This window comes from Dermacentor andersoni, chromosome 9 (genome assembly GCF_023375885.2).
Source record: "Dermacentor andersoni chromosome 9, qqDerAnde1_hic_scaffold, whole genome shotgun sequence".
Lineage (NCBI taxonomy): Eukaryota > Metazoa > Arthropoda > Arachnida > Ixodida > Ixodidae > Dermacentor > Dermacentor andersoni.
Genome location: NC_092822.1, coordinates 7,532,758 through 7,553,561, shown reverse-complemented (window position 1 = coordinate 7,553,561; position 20,804 = coordinate 7,532,758). Strand labels below are relative to the sequence as shown.

The window sequence follows — 20,804 nt, the reverse complement described above, 5'->3', positions numbered from 1 at the left end:
AGCAAACAAAATACCAGGCATTCCACATCTTCATTCACATTCACTCGCTTTTATTTGACATTAGTGCCACACAGCCGCTTTTGATCGCAATCGAGCCCGACCCAAATCAAAATTCTCGACCGTGATTGGCTCCCTCCTGCAGCTTACACAAAGGAGCCAATTGTAAAAGAAATATTCAATCCAGATCGGGTTTGATCGTGATCAAAAGTGCACCGTGTGACACCCGTATAATGTTAAGGTACTGCAAGCAAAAACTGTAGAACACGTTGAATGCTTCACTTGTTCGGGCTCAGCAGTCAGATGACTCAAGATGCCCAGTGTACACTGCATCTGCTACCCTAAAGATTCTACTGAGGGCCTCATTCCCCGTATTTCAAGCTAGGCAGCCCTGGTACTACGTACCTTGTACTCATTTGCTGGGCCTGGTCCCTGGGAAAGGGTGCGCACATTGGTGTGGAACTCCCCGATGAGGTCATGGCTGGAAGACATGCTGGGATGCAGCACAGTGTGCAATAAGGCTGAGCATAAGGCAGGTGGATGCAGAGGACACTCACCCTCCATCGAGATCCCAGTCGTAGCAGGCCACCCGAAGAGTCCGGTCATCATCACCGCCACTCAGCTGACGCATCTGGATGGTAAAAGGTCGCCATGTTGGGTTCAGGTTCCTTTTGACCACCTCAGTGCGGAACACAGCCGTGTAGCTGTTGTCCTCGCTGACACGGCAGAACTCCAGGAAAGGGTCAGACTTTCCGAACCAGTCCTTGCTGTCTAACTTCTTTCCCTGCCACTGCATGTCAATCACCCGCTGCGGAAAAAACAGTTGGCAATGAATTATGGCTAGTTCATGTTTTTTGATGATATGTGGACGCACACATACAGATAGGTGTTATGGGTCCACTTGACAGGTTCTCCCCTACCCAACTCTCCCATACATAGAAGGAAGAATACATTGAGCACAAATAGGAAAACATTTAAAAATTTACCACTGTGCCCATACTTTGTAACAATGTTTTCCATTTTCCAGACAGACTGAGCACAGAGATGCACATTCAAGTGTATTTTGGAGACTGAACAAGAAACATTTAGAAGAAAGTCCACATTAGTGCCTGCACAAATGGGCACCCATGTGATGCCTCGCAAAGAAAAAGGTGCAGAGCAGGGAGCATGCCATGTTTTCCCCCAAATAACAGTTTAGTGTCTTGGTGTACTTCCATGGAAATAGGGCTGACATTGCGTTTCTTATCCATCAGGTTAAATCCCATCTCTCTTTCACCTACTTCAGTGGTAGTAAACTCAAAATTATCACACTGTTGCAGCACTTTAATAATACACATCATGCCTTATTAAGGTTGCAATGCATTAATTTATTACACTATGTCAAACTTAAAAAAGACAGCTGGCTATTTTTGTGGCGACCAGAAGTGGCCTAACTTGTTGCATGTGCCAGCAACTCAAAACAGGAATGAAGTTTGAAAACATAATCCTTACAACTGTATATTGTTGTGCCCATGCTTATTTGCCCACATTTACAGTCGAACCCGGATATATAGAATTGGAAAGGGATACCAAAAAAGTTCTATATATAGGGAATTCGATATATAAAATAAAAATATTATACAAATTTAAGCAAAGCCTGTCTGGGTTCGTCTGTAGTACAAGTTTAGTAGGAAATAGTAGCAAATGCATAATTTTGGAATCGACAATTGTTACAAGTAGTTGTAACTATAGACTGCAGCATAATATTTAAAGAAAGTTTCTGTATTAGGAATACGTCTATTCTGGCCACTACCTGCTTGCCTATATTTTGTGCTAATGTATTTTGCGCTTTCTCCCTCAACATTCACTTACACTCAGTGCATCAAGATGTTAGCGGCCACTCGCGACAATAAAACAAAATTACAATAATTAACAAACGGGCTTACCTTGCAGTCAAGTACCTCTTCAACAGTTACTGAAATCAAAAGACACAAGTCGTTTGGTGGTCACATTAGTGGGCCCTTCCCAAGGGTTTATACTCACATAAGATGGTTCCACAGTCACCAGAAAGCCCCCTGAAAGTGGACGAGGTATAGCTTTCAAAGGGTTACTCAAGCAACAAACAAACTTCAAGCAAGGCAGTTACTTCTGTGCTTAAAGAGATTCGGCAACAGTGTTGCATCAACTATAGAAGAGTGTATAAACATAGTCGGGGCAGTACATGATCATTGCTGAATAGAAAACAGGGTCTGTCCCTTGCATTTGTTCTATCTCTGTGCTGCTCCTCTATTTAGCTGATCCACCAAAGCACAAAAATACAGCCTGATTGAAAAGCAGGCTATATTATATAGATTCTCAAATATGAGAGTTGTGTGCTTTGCCATGCCCACAACTTCCACATGCTTCACGCTGAGGTAATGAGTTCTGTTCCCACTGGAGGCACAATTTATATTAAGGCAAAAGCCTTAAGTGGCTCAACCCCTCAACACAATGTCCAGTCCAATGGTACACAAACTATCATCATCAGCAATGGCTCATACCTATAAGCAAGCGAATTTGCAATTGCTCATCCCTCTCGTAAAGCAGAGGCGACAAGCACTCATCAAAAAGAAGTGTACGGTATATACATTCATTGGAGTCACACATGCATGTACAGAAATGGGACGTCTAGTCGAGCGGTACAGAAAAACCTCCTGACCTTCTGAATGGCTCATACCCCCGTAAGCAAGCAAAACATCCAATGGCTCATAACCCAGTAAGGCTGAGGCTACAAGCACTCAGCAAAGTGAAGCGAACAGTGCATACATTAATTGAAATCACCCATACAACACATAGAACAGCATAGGTTTCAATCCTCTGCTGAGAGGATGCAACATAAAGTCAAAGGCAAACGTCATTGCCGTGAGTCTGTCCCCACTATATTAGCATGCGAAGTCGCAGCTAAGTGTCAAAACGAGCCGAGGAAGCCGAACTGCGAAAGCAGCAATGCAACGATGCCAGACGGCACATTACCAAGTGTGCACAGAAGTGCAACATGTTGCCGAACTTTTTCTTCTGCTTTCATTTACATTTTGCTTTATGAAGGATATAAGTTTACTGCAATGTTTACCCCAATACATAATTAATTTTATAGTTCAATAACAAGACAGTTAATTTCCTTCCTGCTTTTCCTTTGTCTGTCGGCTTATTATCTAGTTGTAGCTTCCACTGAAAAACTTTTGCAGGAATGTTTCGGTTTGGATTACCTCACGTACAAATATTTCAGACATGTCACAACTCAAGGAAATATTTGTGCCCTGAGGAGCTTGATTTACCACACAAGTCAGCTACACAGGGTGGCATATATGAGCACACTTACGTCAGCTGTAGCTTGACCTGTCTTCCCTGGTAGGCAACCAGTTCACCCAACGTGGAAGCGACCTGACCAAGGAAATCCTGTCGCATGGAAGCATGGAAACAGTTTATGTGGCAAACTGTACCACCAGGTGATGCCACAACTGATTTTCTGTTGTCACAGTTGACAAGTATCACTCTTAATCACTGCTAGCCAGTTGTCATAATTTCACAGCCTATCAATATTGAGCTACTAGATAGGAACAGGATGCTTAAACAAAGAAAAAAAAAAGATTCTGACAGCCCATTTAGGTTTCAAACAAAAACCCAGAACCCAGAACACAATGCTCTGTGCATGGAGTTTGCAAGTAGGCTTAACATTAAAAAAAATTTCACAGCTGCATGCATTCTGGTGCACAAATAGTAGTGATTAGCGCTGCAATAGTAACTACTTTAAAGGTTGCCATAAGGCATGAGATGGCTCGCTATCAATGTCAAAGAATTAAAATTAAATTATGGGGTTCTACGTGCCAAAACCACTTTCTGGTTATGAGGCACGCCGTAGTGGAGGACTCCAGAAATTTTGACCACCTGGGGTTCTTTAACGTGCACCTAAATCTAAGTAGACAGGTATTTTCACATTTCGCCCACACTGAAATGCGGCCGCGGTGGCCGGGATTCGATCCCGCAACCTCATGCTCAGCAGCCCAACACCATAGCCACTGAGCAGCCATGGCGGGTAAACGTCAAAGAATACACCATGAGAAAGTGCACAGATATATGAAGACACTGTTCCACACTGGATGTTTGCTTCACTTTGTTAAGCGCACAGATTTCACGCTTGGGTTGCAAATGGCGTAAAACTAATTTTCCATGCTCCAGTCTCACATACAAGTACTTTTAAAAGTGATTCAAATGTTTTTCTTTAAGGTGAAAAATTCAGGGAATATGAGGTTAAAATCAGCTCAGGCACTAACAGGTGACACGTTGTGGACTGTGGGGACACACAACTTTCATGCATCCCCTGATATTGTTTTCCCCACATGGCTCTCGTTTCCTGTAAACTGGCTTCCCCCCGTAGCTAATGGGTGGGTGGGTATGGATGGATGGATGGACACCCAACCCTCTAAACCCTTTAAATAGGGCGGCAGCTTACACCACCTAGCCATGACTAGTAATATACTTAGTGGAGGGTGAAATTTCGCTCTTGCCTTCCTTGATTTTAGCCACAATTCAGATTACCAATCAGCCACCAATCAGATAATAATCGTTTGGTTATTTCTGCCTGCTTAAAGTCTATTTTGCCTCCACTGCCCCTAAACCTCGATGCTTTGAAAAAATCCGCCCCATTGCTTTGCGCGGTACGGTTAAACTATTTACAGAAAAGCATCAGCTGTTCAGCTGTTTCCTCTTCCTCTCCACGTGCACCGCATAACATGTCTATCCCTTGGTGCTTGATTCGGTACATCTTAGTCCGCAGTACTCCCATCCTAGCTTCAAACAATAAAGAGCTTTCCTTAGAAATTATCATAGATATTTTCTCTGGCAATTCCCTGCTTGAAAGTTCTATATGTTCCAAGTGCCGATTTCGTCTGCATCCCTGTTTTCCACAGACCCCACTCTGTTTCTTTAACCTCTTTCTTAACCGATGTTTCTTGGTTTGCCTCCCTGCTGCTGTTCAAATATTTCCTTGACAATTTTCTGGTTCGCTTCCTCCATTTTGTGTCAACATTCCTTATGTACAAGTAACGGAAAACTTTCCTTGCCCACTGCTTTCTTGGCATTTCTCTCAATCGCTCCTCAAATTCTATCTAGCTGCTAGCTTTCCTGCCCTCGAATGATGTCCATCCCACGTCACCCTGTACCCCCTGATTTGGTGTATGTTCGTGTGCCCCCTAAGCAAGCCTACTTACCCATCGTCGCTTAATTTCCAATCTTGCTTGAAACTCAGGTCTCATACGCAGGACTGCATTGCCAAAAGTCAGACTAGGAACCATCATCCCTTTCCAAATCCCTTTCGCCACTTCGTACCTATTGTAATTCAACAGTGCCATATTTTTCAGCACAGCTGGATTCCTGCTACCTTTAGTCGTTAGATATTTTTCATGTTTCAATAGGCACACAGCCCCACTGTTTATCCACACGCCAAGATATTTGCACTTATCCATTACCTCTAGCATAACCTCCTGTATCTTATGCTCGCTACCCTGATTATCATTAAAAATCATAACTGGCAATTTTTCATTACTGAACATTAAACCTAATATATCGCCCTCTTTACTGCAGATATCCATCAAACCCTTCAAATGTTCCCGGTTGTCTGCCATTAGTACTATACCAACCGCATACATCAGTTCTGGTAATGACTATTCAATCCATTTTCCTTGCTTGAAAAAAGAAAGGATGAAGCCAAGTCCGCTCCTCTCTAATTTGGTCTCTAATCCTTGCAGGTACAACATGAACAACAAAGGTGACAGCAGGCACCCTTGCCTAAGCCCCTACTGTACCTCTATAGGCTCAGATACCTCGCCCCCCCCCCCGAGCATTGCCCCGCTAACGCCACCTAACGACGAGGTTACTCAGGCGTGACAGGGAGTAGACTCTTCCTCTTGGGCTTGGGGCCGACAAATGGCACGGACCTTCTGCATGAGCGCCGCTCCACGCTTGTTGGGACCGTCCCGAGAAAGGCCTAAGAGCACGACACCGAACTGGACGAACACGATCGTGCGAACACGCCACTGTTTACGTGACCATACATGTGAACGCTACAGATAGAACAGAACTGGCAGAACTTTCCCAGTTAATCAGAAAGCGTCAGACAGCTGACATAAGGAAGTATAATATGGATAGACTTGAACATGCTCTCAGGAATGGAGGAAGCCTAAAAGCAAGGAAGAATAAACTAAGAATAGGCAAGAATCAGATGTATGCGTTAAGAGACAAAGCCGGCAATATCATTACTAGTATGGATGAGATCGTTCAAGTGGCTGAGGAGTTCTATAGAGGTTTATACAGTACCAGTGGCACTCACGGCGATAATGGAAGAGAGAATAGTCTAGAGGAATTTGAAATCCCACGAGTAACGCCGGATGAAGTAAAGAAAGCCTTGGGAGCTATGCAATTAAAGGAGGAAGGCAGCTGGGGAGGATCAGGTAACAGCAGATTTGTTGAAGGATGGTGGGCAGATTGTTCTAGAAAAACTGGCCACCCTGTATACACAATGCCTCATGACTTCGAGCGTGCTGGAATCTTGGAAGAATGCTAACATAATCCTAATCCATAAGAAAGGGGATGCCAAAGACTTGAAAAATTATAGATCGATCAGCTTACTATCCGTTGCCTACAAAGTATTTACTAAGGTAATCGCAAATAGAATCAGGAACACCTTAGACCTCTGTCAACCAAAGGATTAGGCAGGATTCCGTAAAGGCTACTCAACAATAGACCATATTCACACCATCAATCAGGTGATAGAGAAATGTGCAGAATATCACCAACCTAAATATAGCTTTCATTGATTACGAGAAAGCGTTTGATTCAGTCGAAACCTCAGAAGTCATGGAGCCATTGCGAAATCAGGGTGTAGACGAGCCATATGTTGTAAAAATACTGAAAGATATCTATAGCGGCTGCACAGCCACCGTAGTCCTGCATAAAGAAAGCAACAAAATCCAAATAAAGAAAGGTGTTAGGCAGAGAGATGCAATCTCTCCAATGCTATTCACAGCGTGTTTACAGGAGGTATTCAGACACCTGGATTGGGAAGAATTGGGGATAAGAGTTAACAGAGAGTACCTTCGTAACTTGCGATTTGCTGATGATATTGCCTTGCTTAGTAACTCAGGGGACTAATTGCAATGCATGCTCACTGACCTGGAGAGGCAAAGCAGAAGGGTGGGTCTGAAAATTAATCTGGAGAAAGCTAAAGCAATGTTTAATACCTGTGTCACACGGGCACATTTGGAAGGCCTTCCAGTCGACGGCCTTCGAAACGCCACAACTCTATCGACTCAAAGGAGTTGTCACGCTGCTACACGGCACTTTTGAAAGGCTGCTGAGTGGTTCAGGTGTTTCTCGCAAAATTCTGTGGCACTGCGGATATTTATTTTCGTTTTCTTGTCACGATACGTTAAACAACATTAAAACTACTTAAAAGCTCTATAATTTCTTTCATGTTTGTTTGTACATTTAAAAAAATTGTTTATACATTGCCATACATAGATGTTTAGTTTTTAAGTTCTTGAGTAGCGAAACTGCGGCAACGTTTGCGTCACTGCACGTCGCTGTTGTGGAGAGTACGTGCGGTTTGCACATATCAAGTGGCAAAAATACTTTATTGAATAATTAATAACACTCATATATAGTATTTTAGAGCATTTTGATTTGATTTGTTCTTTCTAACCGTGAGTACGAGCACCCTGTGAACGAGAGGGCATGTTCGCGCTGTTTCCGTTTCCGTTGCTCAAAGGCCATTAAGATTTCGATAGAGTTGTAAGGTGCTCCGTTGACTCGATAGTCTATTGACTCGGCGGCCTTCGAAACCGCCTGTGTGGCAGCTCAAACTTGACCTTTGAGTCAACTGACTATCGGTTGGAAGGCCTTCCAAACGCCCGTGTGACACGGGTATAACAGTCTCGGAAGAGAACAGCAGTTTACGATAGGTAGCGAGGCACTGGAAGTGGTAAGAGAATACATCTACTTAGGACAGGAAGTGACCACGGATCCGGATCATGAGACTGAAATAATGAGAAGAATGAGAATGGGTTGGGGTGCATTTGGCAGGCATTCTCAGATCATGAACAGCAGGTTGCCATTATCCCTCAAGAGAAAAGTGTATAACAGCTGTGTCTTACCAGTACTCACGTACGGGGCAGAAACCTGGAGGCTTACGAAAAGGGTTCTACTCAAATTGAGGACGACGCAACGAGCTATGGAAAGAATGATGGGTGTAACGTTAAGGGATAAGAAAAGAGCAGATTGGGTGAGGGAGCAAACGCGAGTTAATGACATCTTAGTCGAAATCAAGGAAAATAAATGGGCATGGGCAGGACACGTAATGAGGAGGGAAGATAACCGATGGTCATTAAGGGTTACGGACTGGATTCCAAGGGAAAGGAAGCGTAGCAGGGGGCGGCAGAAAGTTAGGTGGGCGGATGAGATTAAGAAGTTTGCAGGGACAACATGGCCACAATTATGTAGTACGTGACCGGGGTAGTTGGAGAAGTATGGGAGAGGCCTTTGCCCTGCAGTGGGCGTAACCAGGCTGATGATGATGATGGCAGGTGAACGATCAGACGTTCGTGTCTTGCATACGGGCAAACATATTCGCTCGCTATCCAGTCATGGTGAGTCGGCCTTGCTCGATTTGTTGTGCGACCATCGGCATGTTCTATCGGTAATAATTTGGCTGGCTATAGATTGGTGCATAAAAGGCGCAATAAATGCCCTTGTGATTGTCTGCACTACTGTGTTGTCGTTCCTTTGTCCCAAGAGCACGTGTGAGACCCCACAGGGCGAGCATTCACAGTGAGCGTCCTTGCAATGAGAGTGGGTGGAAAGAGAAAGATCCCTGCTGCATTTGAATACGACACTGGTTAAACAAACTCACATCATTTCAACTTCAGTGTGTGCAACGCTGACTTGAATATCTGGCCTGACGAGAAGAAACTTTCAAACAAAGGTTGACACATCAGCGCCATCAGGAGGTATATACAGGGTGTTTCAGTGAACACTTTCAAAAATTTTTAAAAATTGCCTGTGGCAGATTGCACAATCCTGGTCCATGAGCTGGTCTACTCGATGAGGCAGACATTACGTGCAAAAAAATTGAAATACACGATTGATCATAATTAACATAATTCACTAATTAGGTTTTTAACTAATTACATTATGGCATATATTCCAATTTACATATTCTAGTGAGTAAGACTGCAAGGCATATCCACTTGAAGAGAAACCATTGGATATGTGTGGATGATACCATTTACGAGATATGCGCTGGCAAACTTGCTGTAAGAATGCACTGTCATTCCACTTACTTCCTTAAAGGGCCCCTCACCAGGTGTGGCCATTTTGAGCTGACAAGTGCAGAGCATACAATGCGTGCCAACGATTGTGTTTGCAAAGAATTACGTCAATACACGCTGCAGAATGGTCTGAAATTTCAATCCGAACGCCGTTTTCCCTTCTCCGCATGGCTGCTGCGCTACAAGCTGGACGGTGACATACTCGTGTCCCTGCGCCTACATACTTGGGTCTGCAGTGTGACGTCGCTCGTGGTGACACGTGACTTCGAGAATTATTCAAGGCAACATCTGTTATTTGTGTGATCTGTTGCTTGAATAGATGAATTGAAATTGAAGTTTAGAGAAATAATAAAACACACAAATGGAATGTCTGCATGTTTTTTGCTTTACTTAGCACCAAAGCAACAGAGATGTACTTCAACTTCGTCTGCTTGTTCCCACGGTCGTGCAGTCATGTGCGCAGGTACCTAAACTATGCCATTTTCTACCGTGTTGCAGCAAGTGATCATGCTTTGTGATCCACTTGTTCTGCCGCTGTATTCATGTAGCACTGAATTATACCGCTAGTCATGTGACCTTGTGCACAATGCGCAAAATCGTGCACTGCATGAACGGGACAACAGCTCGTGCGCGATGCTGTCAGCGGAAGTGCATAGCACCGAAAAAAAAGCGAGAAAAAAAGAATGACGTTGGGGCCTGTGACGTGTGTCACACAATCCTTGAGGTCCGGCATGGGAGAACGCAGGGAAGGAATTTCGCTTGCGAAGGCTAGATGGGGCGAATGGAGAGAGTGTCTTGCTTGGCAGTGGAATCCGCTTGCTGAAATCATGGGCACTGAAACATTTCTATCTAAAATTTGCTGTGGGGCCTGGTGAGGGGCCCTTTAACAAAACATTGTTTTATGTATTGAAGCACAAAAGTAACTGAGACGCCAATACATTTCTCCGCAAGGTTCGGAAATTAATATCTTGAAACTGGTGTCATCCCGAGATATTGTTTCAAGCGGACCTGCCTTGCGAACTGCCTGGTTAGAATTTGTAAATTGCAATATATGCCATTCATTCTTTCTATCTATAATAGAACTGCAAGCATAAGCACTATGAAAAATAACCTCAACTTACCGCCATTAGCTTCTCGCTGTAAAATATCCTTTCTAGCTCTGTTTCATAAATTATACTATCACCCCATGCTACGAAATGATTTAATTACGCCACCAATGTATGTTTCTCATCACATTGATCATTCTCTCGAAGTAGGGTTTGTATCGTGCCACACCAAAAGTCTTTTTCAGTCATTTCTTCCGCGAACATCTCGGGAATGGAACCCCCTTCCTCCAGACATTGTTACTATTACTGATAACAATGCCTTTAAAGCAGCACTAGCTAATATTGTATAAGTAGCAGCTATTTTGTACTCACCAACCATTATTACTGCCTAGTCTTCCTAACCTGACTTTATGTTCATTTCATTTGTACCTTAGCTAACATTGTATAATATCAGCAATGATTATTTCTTTTTTTTACTGTAACATACTGCATTCTTGTAACCTTTTGAAACTGTTCATACCACTCCCCTCTGCAATGCCCCCTGGCCTTAGGGGTAATACAAATAAATAAATAAATAAATAAATAAATAAATAAATAAATAAATAAGGTAATTAGTTAAAAACTAATTTATGAATTTTTGTTAATTAGTTGATTATGCACTGCAGTTTTTTGTGCAAGTAATGTCCACCTCTTCGAATAGACCAGCACATGGACTAAACTTGTGCTATATGCCACAGGGAATTCTTTTTTTTTTTTTTGTTTTTGAAGTGTTTGCTGAAACGGCCGGTATGAAGTCCTCAAGAAAATGTTGCTTTTTCAGGAAGGAAAACACAGAAGACATGCCCCTGCAAATGTTGGAGCTGCTGTTCTGAAGTGCTTCACCTTCAAGCATTAATGAACAAACTTTCTTTCTAAGGCACATGTCACTCAAAAGAGGTTAACATTGCCACTGTTTGTACGTTAATGGCAATGTAGCATAAAATCTAGCTAATCTCGCAGCATGTCAGGAGCAATAAAAAAAGGAAATGTTACTGGCTGAATGCAAAGGTGTCAAAAAAACAAATGTGTGTAACCCTGATGGGCTTCAGTACTCGGACAAATCTTCACATGCAAACTGTGTTTTTTTCAATCATTACAGCACTAAACAAGCCTGAATAACTTATAATGCTATGTCTTTAATTGGGCACTCACATGATTCTGGAGATTCACACTCTTGCTGTCAACGTCGTACCTGCACCAAGAAGATGAAAGACAAGTCTAGCAATTTTAATGCGACAGCATTAAGGGCCCCATGTCACAGAAAATCTGGTGTCGGACTCCGGTGCAGGCATTCCCGTGGGCGAAAATTACCGTATATATTTAGGTATGTGTATATGCCACGCCTTGCTATATGACATGCGGTATATGCGGGTTATGTTGCCACACCATTTTATCACTAAAGTTGCTCATACCTTGTCTTGCATTCTTGGCAAAGTTATTCCTCGGAGCTTTGAGAATGACAGCCCACAAACAAATGTCATGAAACAAGACATCGACAGCACTTGCCTTTTATGTTAAATCTTCTCAGATTGAAATACTAAAAGTGCTAAACAATAAAAGAAATATGAAAATGATGTAATTCTTTTGGCATGGCTGTGCACCACCTCCGGGTTCGGGCCACGCAAAAGGCCGCATTTTTATGAGATAGGTCGACTTCATGCATAGCATTCACTACCAGCGTTTCCTGGTTAACAGAACAGTTACATAAGCTGCAGTTGCCGGGAAGCATGAGAAGCAGTCAGGGGTCTTAGAAAGCTAATGTGTACCACTCTTACAGGCGAAGCTTAAGTGTCCTCCAAATTTTTAACTTTCCCAAGCAAGCAAAATAAATATATAGACAAACAAGCTCTTACATTTTGAACATGAGCTGCTGGCGTTCTTCAAAGTAGTAGTCGACTAGAAACTTGGTCACAAAGTTTGGGTCGAGCGTGTCGCGTACCGTTTCCGTGCGCCCAACCTGGAAACAGAACGGTCAGTAGCTTCCTACAGTCATCACCGCTGGCTCATCTTACCTCCAACCACTGGTCAGTGTCACAGGTCCGCATGAATAAAACACACATAGGGTCGGACTTCGAGAGGAGATCCTTCTGCTTGAGATGTCTGCAAGGAAGAGGCTAATTTAAGGCCACAGTGCCTACCAAAGTCCTCTCTTCTAGCATAGAATTTATGTTGTAGTGCAACTAATACTCATAATATTCTTACGGGGAGTATTCACTCGACAGTACTCGGCTAGCACTTGGCTAGTCAAGACTGCACAGGGCACACAGGTTTTAGCAGCTCCTTCAGTTCGACAGGAGAGAGTCTGATCCAGCCCCACTATGTCTGCCTTCACAATCCACCACCAACCAGCACCATCCTGGTGCTGGTTGTGGTCAAAATGGGTTATCACAGTTGTAACGCTTGAGGCGGGAAACATGTACAATGTCATTTCATGGTGTGGCCATCAATGAAGTGAATGCCGTGGGAGTTATCTCATAGGTGACAAGGGTCACCTGGCGCAGCACGCAGCAAGGCCTGACGTACAGCGACATTAACTTTTCACAGAGGCTGACATGACGAGATGGGAGCCAGAGAAGGACGAGAGACCCCGGCGGAAAAGCAGTATCCCAATGTCGACCAATGTAAATGGACTTTTGTGCAGTCTGCGATAACGAGAGCCGAGTGAAGGCTACCATGCGTGTGATGAGCGCATGACGAGCGCACGCGTGATGGCATCTTGCGTATAGGAAGTCATGGACGTGGACGCCGGATCAGAAGGGAGCAAGGTGTCCAAGGGTGATAAGGGATGGCGGCTAAAGAGAAGATAGAAGAGTGAGTAGCCGGCTGTGTCACGACGCGATGAGTTGTATGCAAATGTGACGAACAGAAGGGCAACGTCCCAATTGTGGTGCTCATCAGAAACATACATGGAAAGCACGTTGGTCAGTGTACGGTTGAGGCGTTTGGTGAGTCCGTTGGTTTGAGGGTGAAATGAGGTGGTGAAGTTGTGATGAGTAGCACATAATCGAAGTAGATCGTCAACCACATGAGACAGGAAGTGCCGAAGGCGATCTGTGAGTAGGTGATGTGGAGCACCATGTTGGAGGATGAAGTCGTACAGTAGGAAGTCGGCTACGTCCATGGCACAGCTGGTTGGCAATGCTCAATTAAGTGCATATCGTGTGGTATAATCTGTAGCGACTGCAATCCGTTTGTTGGCTTTCGTGGAAATTGGAAAGGGGCCTAGCAAGTCCAGGCCCGCTCGATAGAACGGTTTGGTTGGAATGTCAACTGGCTGAAGGACACCAGCAGGTTGAGTTGCATGTTTCTTGCAGTGCTGACACAGGTCACAACATGTTACGCAGTGGCGAACGAAATGATAAAGGCCCTTCCAGAAGAAACGTCATATGCGATCATAAGTTCTGGAGACGCCTAAGTGCCCGGAAGTTGGGGAGTCATGAAACTGGATGAGGACATCTCTTCGTAGATGACGCGGGACAACTAGCAGGAGTTCTGTGCCATTGGGGTGCATGTTGCGCCGGTAAAGAACGTTATCCTGAAGCAAGAACATGCTGAGTGAGGAGTCGAGAGTGCCGGATTGCAGACGGTCAATAAGAGAGAGCAACTATGGATCTCTACGTTGTTCGTCGGCCACATGAATGAAGTCTGTGAATGCTAAGACGTAGGTGTCGGCGTCTGTTTCAGTGAAGTCGGATGGTTCAACGGGGTGATGAGATAGGCAGTCGGTGTCAGTGTATAACTTGCCAGATTTGTACGCAACCGGGAACGTGTACTCCTGTAATCGTAATGCCCAATGGCCAAACCTCCCTGTGGGGTGTTTAAGCGTTAAGAGCTAGCAGAGCGCATGATGGTCTGTTATGACCACGAACGGCCATCTATATAGGTACGGACGAAATTTCGTGACAGCCCAGACGAGAGCTAGGCCGTCCCGCTCAGTAATAGTGTGATTCTTTCCGACTGTGACAAGAGGCGACTAGCATAGGCTATCACACAGTTAGCTCTGTTCTGTGTTTGGGCGAGGATAGCACCTATGCCATGGCCGCTTGCATCAGTGCGAAGCTCTATTAAAATAGCTGGGCCAAAATGAGCTAGCACAGGTGGTGATGTGAAGGCAGAAATCAGCGATGCAAAGGAAGTTGCTCGGTCTGCGCCCCAAGAAAAGGTCGCATTCTTTTTGAGGAGGTCCAAGAGGGGTTGAGCAACGTTCGCGAAGTTGAGAACAAAGAAGTGAAAGCAAGAGCAGAGCCCAAGAAAGCTGCATCCTCGGAACCTCAGAACTGGGAACTCGTGGACGGCACAGACTTTGTCAGGGTCTGGTTGGACACCAGTAGCATCAACCAGGTGTCCAAGTAATTTGATCTGGCAGCGCCCAAAGGTGCACTTATAGGAATGTGTTGAAAATGGCCGACAGACGAGGGAGTTGGCTTTCAAAGCGGGGCGAGAAAACAATGACGTCGTCCAGATAACAAAGACAGGTCGATCACTCAACACTGCATAGAAGAGTGTCCATCATGCGTTCGAAAGTTGCAGGTGCATTACACAACCCAGAAGGAATGACCTTAAATTGGTATAGGCCATCGGGTGTGATGAAAGCAATCTTCTCGCTGTCATGGTCATCGACGGCAATTTGCCAGTATCGTGAGTGGAGTTCTAGCGATGAGAAATATCTGGCACCATGAAGGCACTCGAGTGCATCATCAATTCGAGGGAGAGGGTACACATCCTTCTTTGTTACCCAATTGAGATGGCAATAATCGACACAAAACCACCAGCTGTTCTTCTTTTTCACAAGCACCACAGAGGATGCCCAAGGGTCTATCACATCTTTGTCAAGCATTTTCTCTACCTCCTTTTGGATGACTTGGCACTCAGTGAGACACTCGATAAGGGTGCTTGTGAAGGGGGCTGGCGTCTCAAGTCTTGATGCGGTGGGCTGCAACATGTGTACGGCCTAGTGGACTGTTCTCAACATCAAAAACGTCAAGAAAATAGGACAGCACGAAGTGCTTCACTTTGGGAAGGTAAGAGGTCGGGGGATATCATTTTGTTCAGAAGCGCCTTGGTTGGCGTTGGTATGACCTGTTGGGGCATGGTTTTATCGTCAGCAGCTGAATGCAGAAACTGTACATTCTTCCAGCGGTGAAAGTTTGGCGAGTGAAATTGGTTGAGGAAGAATATTGGCCGAAGTAGAAAAGTTGAGGACTGGAAGCATCGTTCTGTTGTAGGCAACAACCACTATAGTGTGAGGAAGCGCGATTTTATGCGAGAGGATAAGATCTGTGAGGAGAGCGACCACATAGTCACCATTAGTTACTGGGGGAAATGGTGACAGAAGGACGTAGGTAGCAGCCTGAACGGGTAGTCTAAGAAACTCCACAGAACGTAGGCGAGTGTTACGCGATGCAGCATCATCAGGACACAATGGCAGTTCAAACTGCAAAATGCCAGTAGAACAATCGATGAGGGCAGAGTGGTAGGTCAAGAAGTAAATACCAAGAATGACATCATGTGGGCAAGCGTCGAGAACACCGAAGAGAACTGAAGTGTGGTGGCCGGCAACACACATGGGCAGTGCACATACCAAGAACCGGTGTTCGGGTGCCGTCAGCTACTTGCACAGTAGGAGAGACGGCAGTTGTCAGCACTTTTCGTAGGCGGTGTTGGAGCATAGAACTCAACAGATATGTGGGCGCCAGTATCAATGAAAGTAGTAATGGTCACGCTGTCAACGAGAACACTGAGTAAACTGCGTCTTGAAGTAAGGGTCAATAGAGGTTTTTCGGTCCTTGTCGTCAATGCAGCCCCATCTGCCGGAGCTACACTGGCTAGTTTCTCGGGTGGTGGCCAGAGTAAGCGGGGGGAGGGAGAGCGAGGACATTGAGGGGAGCGCAACTGGCGACTCTGAGGTGACGGCGATCGGCTAGACTAGTGTCCTGGAGTGGCAATATCGGTGTATGTCAGTGCAGAGCATGAAGATAGGCGGTGAGGTTCACGGGCCGGAACGTGGTCGTTGAGAAGAGACGTGCTAGAAGACAGGCCACAATCGTGGTGGTGGTCACCGGGGAAGCTGGGTTGGTAATACCGACGAGTGCGGCAGTGGCGGGCGTGAAATGTGGCCGACGCGTGAGCAAGAAAAATAGATTGGTCGATCATCTGGCTTCCTCCACTCAGATGGGTTTCTGTAGCAGGGTGTGAACCGGGGAGCGGAAGCAGCAGCAGCAATTGAGGTGGTGTAGTGTTCAGTGGGAGGACCGGAAGTGCACATGGATTAGTTTTGACCACCAGATGTGTTTTATTGTGCACTCAAATATAAGTTCATAAGCATTTTTGCATTCTGCCCCCATTGTAATGAAGCTGTGGCAATAATTGAACCTGCAATATTACATAGAACATCACAGACACTTAGTATCACCATGATGGGTGGATAAAAAGAACTGAAAAGACGACATACCGTAAAGTCCCCAGATAGCCCACCTAAAATTAAGAGAGAATCGAGTGAAAATATGAGGTGGGTTAAATTTCAATGTACCTACAGGAACTAGCACGTTATATTATAAAACTAGAAAATCTTGTCAAAAACAGGGGTGGATATCTTTCGAGGGTGGGGCATCTCTCGTGATTTTATGGTAGTTCTCGTTATTAGTTCAACTATACAGTATGCTATTAAACTCACAGAACACAGAATGTCGTGGTGAAGAGCAAAATTAAAGGCTCTACTTTAACTCATTTTATTTGTGAAATTTTGCATGGATAAATTTAATTTGGCACTATGAAGAACAATGTTAAGTTGATCATTCATTCTCTGAAAAAAACATTGTGCCCAAATTTTTAACAGCTAATCATGTCAAGGTTAGACAATATCTCACACTCAAAGTGATCCCTTAGAGCACAGAAACAAATTTAGGCGTTGAGAAGTTGACTGAAGGTACACTCTTTTGCCTACTACTCTGCACTAATAGAATTGAAGAGTGCTAATACGAGTTTGTATGGTAGACATTTATCTAATGAATGCTGCAGTCAATGATGGGTAACGGCCATATACTAAGTTCATTTTAACGCGACAGCGTTAAGGAGCTCGTGTCGCAGAAAAGTCGGTGTCGTCGGCGTTGGCCGTGAGCGATAAATACAAGAAGGCACTTCATAAATAAAAAAACATCTTGCAAGTTGGGCTGGTGGGAATCGAACCAGGGTCTCCGAAGTGTGAAACGGAGACGCTACCACTCAGCCACGAGTTCGCTCCTGCGAAACGGGACAAAATCGCCTGTAGTGAATGCGGTGTTGCCTTAGAAATGTGCCGTAGAAAGTTATACTGCGGTATATATCGGTAATTATGACCATGTAACTTACAGAAGTCGCAGTTTCACGAGTAGCGAAGTACGTTTCCCCTACATTTCTTCTGCGCACACGCAGAGCCATCTTGCGGCAAACACACAAGACCCCCCCTCCCCTCCTCGCAATGTACGGCGCTGCCCCGACACGTGGCGCGCAACTCGCCCCACGATCGCGTCCGCCTTCATGGCGCGTCGGGGCCCGGCTATCTGTGCTGATCGCGACGTTTGGCTGGCGTAGCGCGTTTGAGTAGGCAGTGCGAACGGGGTGCGATAACGCTATCGCGTTCCACTCTTGAAGGCGAAGCTTAAGCGTCCTCCAAATTTTTTTTCATAGAGTGCTGTGAAGCAAGGTTTAACAAATGAAAGACTTCACAGGATGATGAAAACATTTACCTAATCAAAACTGGACAAACAAATGTCTCAGGTTGAAGCCAATGTTTCAACAAGGGTATTTGTCTTTGTCAGAGCAACAACTGCTCTCCTCGCCAACATTTATACACATAATTCATTTTCTACTTAGAGGCGAGGAGCATTAGGAAGAGCAAAAGAGTAAGGCGAGAGCTAGGGAACCGTAAGTGTTCAAAAGGAGGGATAAGCTAATAAGGGCCACAGTTTGGGCTAGATGGCATTTTGTAGTAAGCGCTGGTCTATGTTTCTTATCGTACTGTCTTTTGCACTTTTACTGTTATTAGATCAACTAAGATAGGGAAGGGACCATCCCCCTCCAGCTTTTCTATATTCAGTTCACTGCTACTTCCTGTTCATGTTTCTAGTTCCCTAAATTCCCAGAATTCCCGTAATCTTTCTGTTCCTCAACACACTTTACTGTGATTCACATCCACTTACATTACTGGGACACATGTACACCATTTGTCCCAGCTAACGTTAGCTGAGCTGTTCAAAAAAAAAAAAATTATGATGCAAATACTATTTGTAATAGGGGTGTTTGTCTTGTAATTATTATAAGGCTTATGGTGTTCATTCGTCAGAGGTCGTACAACTGAACAATGGAGGTTTTAAAATCGTATCTCGCGCTGTGATTTGAAAATATTTTTTCTTTCAACAGCTTCCCTGACATCAGCTGGGACACCCTATATAAGGGAAGCAGTTGCTGCCCCAATGAAGACAAGTCCCCCTGTTGATCACTTCCAACACATTCAAATCCGAGGGGAAAGTAGTCTGATGGATCTCAGATACCCCTTTTTTTACCCCTTGTACAAGCTAACCATCATGTAGAACTTCATAAAACCTTTGTAAGGAACTGCAAGAAATGTACACAGGTGCGTCTCAGTTAGTATGTTGCACATGGAATGGGCATGCCTTCATTTGTGATGATAAGCTAACTTATATATATATATTATCTAAACAGCACATCCGATTTACCAATCTTACAATGTCATCAATCAGCTCAGTCTACATCAGCAGACCTTTCCAGCCACAATGGCCAAACATAAGCAACGATCATCCACCTATATATAGGCTTGCCCAGCAACAATGTATAATTTGCATGGCCTCTGTATCAGTGGCGTAGCCGGCAATTCTTTCAGGGGCAGGTGGGGGCAATACTACAGGGAAAGTCAGAATGGTCTGGGCAGGCTACATACTAACACAATGTTTAGAGGGTAAGCACATGCCCCATGTGCCACCCCTGGCTACACTACTTCTCTGTACAACAGTTGTTCGAGTTGTTTGAACAGGACTAGAACATATTTTTTGTTAATATTTATTCATGTTTCACTACAGGAAAGCTGCTGCTTTTGTCTACTGAGATAAAAGCGAAAAGTAAGAAAAAAATATTTTCTTTCTGGTACAGCATCTGCCAGTTACCCCTGTCAAGGAGCTGTTTTGAAAACTTGTCAAGGAGCTGTTCTGAAAAAAAAAAAAAAATACGCGGATCCCACACACTGTGGGAATATATGTAAGTGAAGCTTTCTGTGCTGTTTGCTTTGAGCGACGATAATTAGTGGTGACGTTGATGGCAAATGTTTAATTTCTCCAACATTTAGGCCAACACAGGAATGGTGAGTTGATGTTAAACATAACCTTGCATGCACCACTGCTGTTTGTCAGCATAGCACACAGAACACACAGAAAGAGGTGTTTGCTTGAGGTGGTGGTGTGCACCATACTTCAAAACCTTCGAGAGGGTTGAGCATATTCATTGCTTCACACGGCACATCGCATCGTGGCAGAAGTATTAAACGTTATTTGAATTATGGGGCTGTGTGTGCCAAATCCAGAATCGGATTATAAGGCATGCTGTAGCGATGGACTCCGGATTAACTACGATACTGTGGTGTTCTTTAATGTGCCCCTTGTTAAGAACGGCCCAGCTGAGGTGCAAGTGTTGCCAGCCAGTTGCGACAACGGGCGTCAACGTTTCCTAGAGTGCCGCCGCAAACCTCTAGCCACGGCGTCACTAAATCGCCGTTGTGACTGAATGCGTTCAGCGAGCCAACTATTGTTACCGAACCCACCAACGCGGACCTGATCTGCCGCGAGCGGGGGAGTTGCCGCGGGAACATCGTCAGGGCCCCCTTCCCACGCGCCGACCAAGACGCAGGACAATGGCTACCCGGGCGCGCTGCGAGGGTCCACTCTGAGTTCTACGAAATTCATGTGATGCCGGTTTCGGACCGTGAACCTGTGTGTGTGTGTGTGTATGTAAGCCGTCCCGGGGAGAGGCGGCGTGTTTGCAATGACTGGACGAACGTTTCCGTCCTCTTGGAATCAAGGGGAGGACCGAGTGTTTATAAACCGCTGTTGTGCGGCTGCTCAGTACACTCTCTCAAGCAGTCATGTTAGGCTGATGTACTTTTCTAAGCAGTCATGCTAGACTGATGTAGATACTGTAAGTAAACCCATATTCCTCGTTCTCGATGAGAAGCAGTCCTTCCCTTCATCAACGTCCTCAGCGTGGATAAGTTGGACGACGGCATGGGCCAGCTACCTTCTAATTCATGCCCGACTCCAATCTTGACAACAGATCACGAGCGATGGGATTGAGCCCCCAATCATAACACCCTAAATTTAAGTGCATGAGCGGTTTTGTC

General features: G+C 44.9%; 1 protein-coding gene and 1 pseudogene across 4 annotated transcripts in view; both read right to left on the bottom strand.

Moving 5' to 3' along the window:
• The window catches only part of LOC126526950 (copine-8-like), a 57,620-nt gene that overhangs the window by 32,479 nt on the left and 4,337 nt on the right, over positions 1-20,804 (bottom strand). For 2 of the 4 annotated variants that reach the window (XM_055068463.2, XM_055068466.2), the window contains exons 2-9: positions 12,433-12,520; positions 12,274-12,377; positions 11,573-11,612; positions 3,335-3,411; positions 2,020-2,051; positions 1,923-1,951; positions 555-805; positions 403-490 (exon numbers count right to left, since the gene is read on the bottom strand). In XM_055068463.2, the coding sequence (XP_054924438.1) occupies positions 403-490; positions 555-805; positions 1,923-1,951; positions 2,020-2,051; positions 3,335-3,411; positions 11,573-11,612; positions 12,274-12,377; positions 12,433-12,520 (709 nt within the window). Of the gene's footprint in view, positions 1-402; positions 491-554; positions 806-1,922; positions 1,952-2,019; positions 2,052-3,334; positions 3,412-11,572; positions 11,613-12,273; positions 12,378-12,432; positions 12,521-16,871; positions 16,895-20,804 lie in introns of all 4 variants that reach the window. The other 2 variants (XM_055068465.2, XM_055068464.2) reach the window with 2 other exon arrangements.
• On the bottom strand, positions 3,418-5,820 carry LOC129383745 (uncharacterized; annotated as a pseudogene).